General features: G+C 54.7%; 1 protein-coding gene across 6 annotated transcripts in view; it reads right to left on the bottom strand.

Moving 5' to 3' along the window:
• The window catches only part of EVI5L (ecotropic viral integration site 5 like), an 83,641-nt gene that overhangs the window by 9,345 nt on the left and 63,755 nt on the right, over nucleotides 1–10,541 (bottom strand). For all 6 annotated transcript variants that reach the window (XM_048832352.2, XM_048832354.2, XM_048832351.2 and 3 more), the window contains 4 exons: nucleotides 6,722–6,880; nucleotides 4,506–4,652; nucleotides 3,748–3,843; nucleotides 3,436–3,531 (listed from right to left, as the gene is read on the bottom strand). In XM_048832352.2, coding sequence (XP_048688309.1) covers nucleotides 3,436–3,531; nucleotides 3,748–3,843; nucleotides 4,506–4,652; nucleotides 6,722–6,880 — 498 coding nt within the window. The remainder of the gene's footprint in view (nucleotides 1–3,435; nucleotides 3,532–3,747; nucleotides 3,844–4,505; nucleotides 4,653–6,721; nucleotides 6,881–10,541) is intronic.

Raw genomic sequence — 10,541 nt, 5'->3', positions numbered from 1 at the left:
GACAAAGCAGCTGCTAGAGTCTCTGCTGAGCCCAGCTCCCCATATAGGCTTGTCCTGGGGGTTGCTGAAGGTGCTGGTTGGCTGACTCAGAAGCATACCTCCGATCTCTATCAGCTCCCCTGAAAATCAGTGACTTGGAAGCCTTAGTCACAGGCTGTTCCTCAACTCGACTTCACAATGCGTAGGTGGCTGTGGTCTGCCACAAAGACACTAGTACGAGAGTCCCGGGAGCGAATCTATACTGCGTTCAACCAGCTTGGCTTAACAGCGAAATCTTCAGCAAGTTTAAACACAAAAAGGAAGCTTACAAGAAATGGAAATTTGGACAGATGACTAGGGAGGAGTATAAAGATATTGCTCAAGCATGCAGGGGTGTAATCAGGAAGGCCAAGGCACAATTGGAGTTGCAGCTAACAAGGGATGTGAAGGGGAACAAGAAGGGTTTCTACAGGTATGTCAGCAACAAGAAGGTGGTCAGGGGAAGTGTGGGACCCTTACTAAATGGGGGAGGCAACCTAGTGACAGAGGATGTGGAAAAAGCTGAAGTACTCAATGCTTTTTTTGCCTCTGTCTTCACAGACAAGGTCAGCTCCCAGACTGCTGCACTGGGCAGCACAGTATGGGGAGGAGGTGACCTGCCCTCAATGGCGAAAGAACAGGTTAAGGACTATTTAGAAAAGCTTGATATGCACAAGTCCATGGGGCCAGGTGCAATGCATCTGAGGGAGTTGGCTGATGTGATTGCAGAGCCAGTGGCCATTATCTTTGAAAACTCATGGCGATCAGGGGAGGTCCCGGAAGATTGGAAAAAGGCAAATATAGTGCCCATATTTAAAAAAGGGAAGAAGGAGAATCTGGGGAACTACAGACTGGTCAGCCTCACTTCAGTCCCCAGCAAAACCTTGGAGCAGGTCCTCAAGGAATCCATTCTGAAGCACTTGGAGGAGAGGAAGGTGATCAGGAACAGTCAACGTGGATTCACCAAGGGCAAGTCATGCCTGACCAACCTGATTGCCTTCTATGATGAGATAACTGGCTCTGTGGATATGGGGAAAGAGGTGGATGTGATATATCTTGACTTTAGCAAAGCTTTTGATACGGTCTCCCACAGTATTCTTGTCAGCAAGTTAAAGAAGTATGGATTGGATGAATGGACTATAAGGTGGATAGAAAACTGGCTAGACTGTCGGGCTCAATGGGTAGCGATCAATGGCTTGATGTCTAGATGGCAGCTGGTATCAAGCAGAGTGCCCCAGGGGTCGGTCCTGGGGCCGGTTTTGTTCAACGTTTTTATTAATGATCTGGATGATGGGATGAATTGTACACTCAGCAAGTCTGCAGATGACACTAAGCTGGGGGGAGAGAGAGATACGATGGAGAGTAGGGACAGGGTCCAGAGTGACCTAGACAAATTGGAGGATTGGGCCAAAAGAAATCTGATGAGGTTCAGTAAGGACAAGTGCAGAGTCCTGCACTTAGGAAGGAGGAATCCCATGCACCGCTACAGGCTGGGGACCGACTGGCTAAGCAGCACTTCTGCAGAAAAGAACCTGGGGATTACAGTGGACGAGAAGCTGGATATGAGTCAGCAGTGTGCCCTTGTTTCCAAAAAGGCCAACGGCATATTGGTAGGAGCAGTGCCAGCAGATGGAGGGAAGTGATTATTCCCCTCTATTTGGCACTGGTGAGGCCACACCTGGAGTATTGTGTCCAGTTTTGGTCCCTCCACTACAGAAGGGAGGTGGACAAATTGGAGAGAGTCCAGCGAAGGGCAACAAAAATGATTAGGGGGCTGGGGCACATGACTTATGAGGAGAAGCTGAGGGAACTGGGCTTATTTAGTCTGCAGAAGAGAAGAGTGAGGGGGGATTTGGTAGCAGCCTATCAAATGGATGGATGGAGCTCGGCTGTTCTCAGTGGTAGAAGAGGACAGAACAAGAAGCAATGGTCTCAAGTTGCAGTGGGGAAGGTGTAGGTTGGATATTAGGAAACACTATTTCACAAGGAGGGTGGGGAAGCACTGGAATGGGTTACCTAGGGAAGTGGTGGAATCTCCTTCCTTAGAGGTTTTTAAGGTCAGGCTTGACAAAGCCCTGGCTAGGATGATTTAGTTGGGGATTGGTCCTGCTTTGAGCAGGGGGTTGGACTAGATGATCTCCTGAGGTCTCTTCCAACCCTAATATTCTATGATTCTTCCCCCTGCCCCTCTGGATTCTGATCACTCTCCACAGCCCTGCACCAACGACCTTCAAAACCCACTGTGCGCGGTGATATGTCCACCCCGCCGTCCATCAGGGCATGCCAGTGAATGTTCTGCCCCATCCACTGCAGCAGCAGCCTCACTGCACCCCACCCCCCCGCCTCCCTTTCTTATGAAGCCAAAGGCTTTTCATGGGGAAGGTGATGAGCCACCTGTAGAAGCTGTGGAGGTGAACAAACAGCCGCCAGCTACTGGCTCGGCTACACAGGACTGGGGATGTGGGATAAGTATATGGCTTCGTCTATGGCCCCATCACTGTAGTATCTGAGCACCTCATGAACTTTAATGCATTTATCCTACCACCACCACTGTGTGGCAGGGCAGGGCTATCATCCCTACTGTACAGACAGGGAAACCAAGGCACAGAGCAACTAAGCAACTTATCCGAAGTCACCCAGGGAGTTTGTGGCAGACCAGGGAATTGAACACAGGTCCCCCGAGGTCCTAATCACTGTGCCACCCTTGTCCTGGCTCTTACAACATAGGCATAGTTTGAGTTCTATATTTGGGAGGGCAGTTCCAGCCAGGCCAATGGGACCGTGCATGAGGGCCAAATTCCACACCTGCCAGAGGCTTGCAGTTGGGGGGGGGCACGCCCCCCATGCCCTTCCCAAACTACGCCCATGTCTTGCAGCCAAAAGTCACCAGCAGAGAGGGTGCTTGCAAGGACAGGTCTGAGCCGGGGGCACTGCCTTTCCCTGGCCCTTCCAAAGCTCTGTGCTACGCAGCACAGAGGGCTGAGTAGTCTATGGGATTGGTGCCTTACATACGCATACAATGAGGCAGAGACAGAGGAGAGTCGTGATAATATGGGTTGCAACTAGAGATGGGCTGCAGACAAGAGCCCAGGTCCCAAAGCCCCCAAATCCAGAACTCGATCCAGTTCAAAAATTTGCTAACAGCCCCAATTTCCTGTGGGCCAGCCCAAAAGCCTGGATCTGGATTCACTCTCAGTGCCGAGGAGGGATCAACTGGAAGGAAGCTGGGTCTGGCATCCCCCATTCGGAAAGTGGTTTCAGGGATCCTGCAAGAAGGGACACTGCTATTCACCCAAGGTCTAAACTCGGACACAGGGGAGCAAGATGGCCTGGCAGGACCCTGGCCAAGGAGGAACCTGATAAGCTGCTCTCTGCCCCCATAATGGACACAGCACTGGGGGTGGGGACTGCACTCACCTCAGCCTTGAGCTCATCGATCTGGTCCTTGAGCTCCCGGATGTATTGGGAGGAGTCAGAGTTGTTCAGCTGGCCCTGGATCATCCCTTCTTCCCTCTGTGGAGAGTGGGGAGAGAATCAGGCTTGGTCCAAAGGCGACTGGGAACAGAGATGGGGGAAGGGATGCCAAGGTGACAGCCGTTTCCCTTCCCATCTCACTCAGAGATCCCTTCCTGACCCCCAGCTGGGATCAGGACAGGCTCTGGAGCAGGAGTGTGTTTTTTGTGCTCACAAAGATACACATGTCTGGGTGAGCTGGTTATTTCCCCGCACCTGGATCTCCAGCTCAGCAATCCGCTGCCGCATCTCTGCCACGGCTGCCATGCTGTCGGCCTCCCGCAGCCGCACCGCCATCACCTCCTCTTTGCTCTGCGGTGTCAAACACATGGTGTTAATGTCAGCGCAACAGCCAGGGGAACAACAGGACTCAGCAAGGGGAGGGTTCAGATCCGCCAAGACCCAGCTCGAGGATATGCCATGCCCCTGCTCAAAGCACCACGAGCCTCCAACATGTCACAGAGCTGCAGAAACCACCCAGATTCTGCTGCCTGGAAATTCATCTGCGTTAGTTTGGGGTACAGCCCCTCCACCCACATACGGGCTGCATCGTCACCATGTCTGGCCTGCTGGGTCCAGCTCTACACAGGTGGTGGTGTGTTCAAAGCAGGAAGGGAAGCCCAGATGTGGGCCACCTGATCCCTGCCCCCCAAGCTCATCCCCTTGGGTCCCTGAGTCAGCACATCGGGGGCTGTGAATTCCAGGTCTGGGGAGAGGATTTCTGCACAAGCTGCTGTTAGATTCACTGTCTGGAGGCCACACCTGGGGGCTGACAGTGCTGTCTTCTTGCCACCTAGCCCCTGAAAAGCAGCTAGGTGAATTTCACCCAGTGCCGAGCAGAGCAGAGCAGAGCTGGCTGGGGTGGGGCAGGGCAGGGCAGGGCAGGGCAGGGCAGGGCAAGGGACAGTTTCCTGGACTGGAGCAGGCCGTCCCCACTGCATTGCTGTGGCCGCCCCCCACAGCCTGGGGCTCACCTTGCACTCGGACTCCGCATGCTTGCGCTTGGTCTCACTCAGCTGCGTCTGCAGCCCTTTGTTCTGGGCAGTGAGGTATTGCAGCTTCTCCTGCAGCCCTAGGCACTCCTGCTCCGTCCGGTTCAGCAGATTACTGTGAATCTGATCCTGGGGTGCCGGGCGGAGACAGACAGGGAACAAAGCTCAGGTGACAGGCCATTCCACCATGCCCGCTCGCAGCAAACATGGGGTTCCAGCCCTACAGCTTCCATGGCGTGTGTGTGTGTGTGTGTGTAAACACCCAATACACTCCCTCATCCCCAACTGCACCCCCACTCCCACCCTGCAAACACCCACATCCCCCAACTGCATCCCCACAGAACACACCCCCATAACTGATCTCCATGCACATGCAACACACACCCACTCCTCACAACTGCGTCCTCCCATTCTATAGCAGCACCCCCAACTCAGTATGCCCCACAACTGCACCCCCACTGAATCCTCATTGGCACATCCACTCCCCTAGCCCCCCCCAAATACCCACCACACGCACACTACCTGCCTGCAAACATCCACCCAACTGCACCCCTACACAATGCACCCCCACACTCCATGGCTTTGCTCCATGCACACACAACACACGTCCCCACCACCTGCACTCCCATCCCCATAAGAACGGCCATAGTGGGTCAGCCCAATGGTCCATCTAGCCCAGTGGCCTGTCTGCCGACAGTGGCTGGTGCCAGATGCTTCAGGGGGAAGGAACAGAACTGGGAAATTAGCAAGTGATCCACCACTGTCCAGCCCCAGCTTCCGATCATCACCCAGCGCACCCGCTCCGAACAGCCACTCCTTAGTGCACCCCCCACTATGGCCGCACTCCAGGATTGCACTCCATGTGCACACAACACCCCTCAATACACACCACACACTCACTCACCAACACACTATACATGCCCACATACTCCAACACACTGCTCATGCCTGCCAAACTCACCACCCCCAACACAGTGTATGCGCCCTGCATGCATCCACACCCAACACACTGTACACACCTCCCAACCCAAACACACTGTACAAGCCCATAGCCACCCACTTCCCATCACTGTGCACGCCCTGCACACACACACACTGTGCATGCCCCCACCCCAATACACTGACCTACGCCCCGCAGTCCCCCAACACATGATACACATTTCACCCCAACACACAGTACGTGCCCCACGCCCCTCCCATACCCCACCCACATCCCCCTTCCCTACACACTACCCACATTCTTGTCCTTTCGTACTGCCCGTACCCCACCCACATCCCTCTGCCTACACACCGCCCACATTCCCCCTCTCTACACAGCGCCCACATCCCCATCCCTATGCACTGCCCACATTCCCCCCTGTGACGAAGTGGGACTATTCTTAATGTTTCCTCTGAATATTGTGGGGGTGCCTCAGTTTCCCATATGCAGTTCTTAAGATTCTAATAAACCTTCTGTTTTACTGGCTGGCTGAGAGTCATGTCTGACTGTGAAGTTGGGGGGCAGGACCCTCTGGCTTCCCCAGGACCCCGCCTGGGCGGACTCGCTGTGGGAAGCGCACGGAGGGGCAGAGGATGCTGAATGCTCCGAGGTCAGACCCAGGAAGGTGGAAGCTGTGTGAGCTGTGTGTCCTGAAGACAGGCTGCTTCCAGAAAGGAGACTTCCCCAGAGTCCTGTCTGGCTTTGTAGGGAGCAGTTCCAGAGCATCGCCCGGGGACTCCGTGACACCCCCCTAGACCCCACCCACATCCCCCTCCCTACGCACCGCCACACACCCCTCCCACATCCCCCTCCCTACGTACCACCCACGCCCCACCCACATCCCGTCCCTACGCACCACCCACGCATCACCCACATCCCGTCCCTACGCACCACCCACGCCCCATCCACATCCCCCTCCCTATACACCGCACACATTCCTCTCCCTATGCACTGCCCATGCCCCACGACCCTCTCTATACATAGTACACGCCCCACACACATCCCCCCCTCAACTGCAGCCCCCCTTATACATCCACAACATCCCCCCCTCCTTACTTGCATGCTTCCCCCACAGCCATCACCCACACAACTGCACCCCAACCCCACCCCTCTCCCCACTGTCAGGGGTCCTCGCCCGGGGGTACATCGGGACCGTGTGCCGATCTCCCATGGGAACGTTCCAGACCCAGCTGGCTTGTCACCCTGCCAACTGCCTCACCTGGGTTTCAAGCTCCACCAGCCTCTGCCGCAGCTCGCGGAGGTCGGCTTGGGCCTGGGCCTCCCGCAGGCGGATGGTCATCAGCTCATCCTGGAGGTCGTTCATGGTGTTCTTGCGGGGGGACTCCTTCCAGCGCCCGCCTGTCCGTGACAGATGAGCCTAGGGGAGTGGAGGGTGCACAGGGTGAATGTGTGCCCCCATGTCAGGATTCATGCACCAACCTGCGGAGCTCCTGCTCCTCGCCTGCACGGGCCCCTCCAACCAGGGTCCCACAGCGCTTCTCAAGCCTCGTTCTGCCCCACTGCACACCCACGAGGTCAGGTCATGATCCCCGCACTGCCAATCCTAAAGCCATAGAAGTGTGCAGCCAGATGGACGGGGTTGACACTGGGGACTAGAAACTAATCAATTCGGCTTTGCTGCTTAAGTGTGAATTGACCTGAGGCTTACAGGAAAAGGTTTCAGGGTGTGCAAAAGACCCAGGGTGTGACCTAAATGACAGCCAGCACCCTGATGGGAGAATATCTCCACAAATGGGATAAGGGTGCAGGGCTCACCATGCTGGTTGGGTTGGAAAAACTTTATGAGATCTGTCTCTATGAGCTTAAAATGTGGTCAGTGGACAGAAAGCCTAAAGATCTGTGGTGTGCAGGCTGGCTGGCAGATGAGTTTGTGGGCAGCAGGGCTGGGTATGAAGAGACCCAAAGGGGACTGGCCTAAGCCTGGGAAAGGAAACCCCTGGAAGCATCCCAGAAGGGGACTCAGGAAAACCCAAAGTTGGGGTACGGCCGATGGAGACCTCCTCCAAGGGACATCTGAGACCTGCGGTATAATTTCTGTAGGAAAACAGGGCATAAGTGGGCAAAATGCCCAAGGGTAAGGAAAGAGTGGCCAAACAGAACCTTCAAAGTGTTAACTTGGCCAACGCCCAGGGCAGAGGGGCTAAATCAGCGTCTGTCCGACCGGAAAAGCACCCTGAGCTCAGGCTCCAGGGGCAAACTGTGACTCAACTATTGGAGGAAAGCAGTCACGTAGTCAGCCCCTCAGGGACATGCTGGACAGTGACAGAAGGGCTCCCAATCCAGGCACCAGTACATATGTCCTGCTGTCCTCTCCTGTACTTAGATACATCTGACCCCTATAGAGAGCAGCAGGTTGTGGCTAATGGGAAGACATTCATGGGGTGCAGAGATTCTGGGTCAGAGAGAAACTGCATCAAACCATGTGTTGTGCAACCCCATGAAGTGCTGAATGGCTGTGTAACCTAGGTGAAGGTCCCAAAAGTGAAGTCATTTGCCCTGCCTGTGGCTCAGGTCTCTGTGAGGACACAGGAAGGGTGGGGTGGGGTAGTTGGGGTTCTCCGAGGATATCACCTTGGACATCCTTTGGGAAATGATTGTATCACTCTAAGCAAGGATCCAGTCCCTGCTTCTGTAGTGGCCAAAGACTTGAATCCAGGGAGCCAGAAGGCTCAGAATGAAGGTGTCATAGAACATGCAAATAGCCTAGCGGGCAGGGAGGAGGGGTTTTCCCCCCTGGCTGCTAACACAAAGGAAGGAGCTGCTAAGCTTAAGACACCTGCCTGTCTGCCCTGTAGCTGAGTGGGGCAGAGGGGTCACCTTGCCCATCTCCACATGTGAGATGTGACAAGGAGAACTGCCATGTTTGCCCTGTCCACGGGTGCGAGAAGCCCCAGAGAAGGGTAATGCAGCTGGAAGGCTGCTGCTGGCTAACAGAGACCCCTGGTCAGAATGTGGCCCTGGTCATGGTGGATTTTCCTGAACAAGAGACCCCGAATCATAACCCTCCAGAACAGGGCCCGAGAGAGGACTCAGTCCTGGGGGTGAGGGCAACAGGGTGACCCCAAGAGGGGAGATGGGCTCCTGGCATATGCACAGCTCTGGGGTTGGGACACCCTGCATCCCTGCCTCACCACACCTTGGGACACCAGAGCCCCAGAGATGTGACTGGGTGAAGACCCAAGGCTCAAGGGCTCACTCCCTAATCCAACCAAGAGGTAAAGGCACTCCACTTTGTGGCCAAGATGGCTGACTCATGGAGAAATGTGGGCTCATTGCACTCCTCACTCCGGCAGGACCCCATCCCAGCTTTGGGATGGCAAAAGGGCACAGAGCTGCATGAAAACTCCTTATGCGTGCCCTGCTGGTGCCATCTAACAGACCAGACCCAAGTGAGGACATGAAACTGCACTGACTTGTGTATTGGGCACTGTACGTTTGATTGATTAGCAAGGGTGCTAAATGAATCTTGCTAGTGCCTGGTAGAACAGCTGCCAAGGAAATGTGAAAGATGCTGTGGCATCTATGGATAACATTGGGGGTTCGAATGTCCCTAGGTCACTGGTTAAAGTGACCCTGCTCAGTTCAGTCTCAAAGGGGGAAGAGAAGTGACAGCGTGGGAATTCTCTGTAATATTTTGTAGGAATACTGTGTGTGCCTCAGTTTCCCCTATATGCTGCATTGTCATCTGGGGGTGGCAAAGGGCTGTTTACTCTCGGGCAAGCTACCACACAGGTGGAAATGGTGCCTGGCTCTCTGCGGACTGGCCCGTCATTGGAGAGTCAGGGAAGACAACGGCAAAGCCAAACACTGGAACATTTGCTACCTAGCAACAAAGGACCATGGATGGTCCACACCCTCCCCAGGAAGCCAGCTGTGTTTGACCAGTTGGAGAACAAGGGACTGAGGAGTGGCCAAGCCAGGAACTTGAACAAGGAAGGAGGACACAGAGGGACAGAGCAGGAGCCAAGGGTGGGCACTGCTTTGCTGGGACTCCAGGCTGGCCAAGATGAACCAGGCTGTATGTTTCTGTTCTGTGTGCTGACCAAGGACTTTCTACGCTGTGTCGCAGACATCTAGCAATCCTGACTGCTCCTGTGATGCTGGCTGAGAGTCAGTGCAGCTGCTGAAGGGAGGGAGACCGGTGCACTTACTGCTCCTTTTGAATGTACAAGTCTCTCTCAGGTGCTTGCTCATCTCAGTTGGACTCACTGAAGGGAGATCATGAAGTGAAGCAGGAGTGCTGAAGACCCTGAGGTCTAAGGAGGCGGTGAGGCCGAGTGGCTCACCCTAGTGAAAGAATGCGACTCTAAAGGGGGTCTGGCACACTGAAAGGCGTACAGAGGGGAAGGAACTTGCCTATAGTTGCTCTGTGAGCCCAGGATAGAACCCAGGAGTTCGGACTCCCCGCCCCCACTGCTCTGTCAGATCATCCCAGGCCAGCTGAAAGACATTCCTTACTGAAGCACAGATCTGCTGAGGGTGAAGGGAGCTCTTACCCCCTAAGGCTGAGCTTTGTGGGAAAGTGGACTGGTCTGTGACCCTGGGTGCCAGCTCACTTTGAGCCCAGATACCCAAGCCTGTGACACCGTGAAGGAAATTTATGACGAACAAGGACGTTGTGGACGCTTCTTCACTGAAGGTTTTCAAAAGGAGGCTGGAGCCACCCGTCTGGGATGGTTTAGACACAACAAATCCTGCATCTTGGCAGAGGGTTAGGCTAGGTGACCCTAGCGGTCCCTTCTAACCCTATGATTCTAACCCCCTGCCACGGTCCTGTTCCAGGTTGAGATTCAGGCCAGTTTTGAGCTGATTCAACTAATAAAGCCCCAGAGGGGCAGATCTGAGGATCACAGAATCCCAGAACTGCAGGGCTGGAAGGGACCTAGAGAGGTCTTCTAGTCCAGCCCCCTACACTGGGGCAGGACCAAGACCATCCCTGATAGGTGTTTTTCCAACCTGTTCTTAAAAATCTCCAATGACAGGAATTCTACAACCTCCTTTGAAAGCCTATTCCAGAG

This window comes from Caretta caretta, chromosome 20 (assembly GCF_965140235.1).
Source record: "Caretta caretta isolate rCarCar2 chromosome 20, rCarCar1.hap1, whole genome shotgun sequence".
Lineage (NCBI taxonomy): Eukaryota > Metazoa > Chordata > Testudines > Cheloniidae > Caretta > Caretta caretta.
This window is presented reverse-complemented; position numbering and strand designations above follow the sequence as displayed.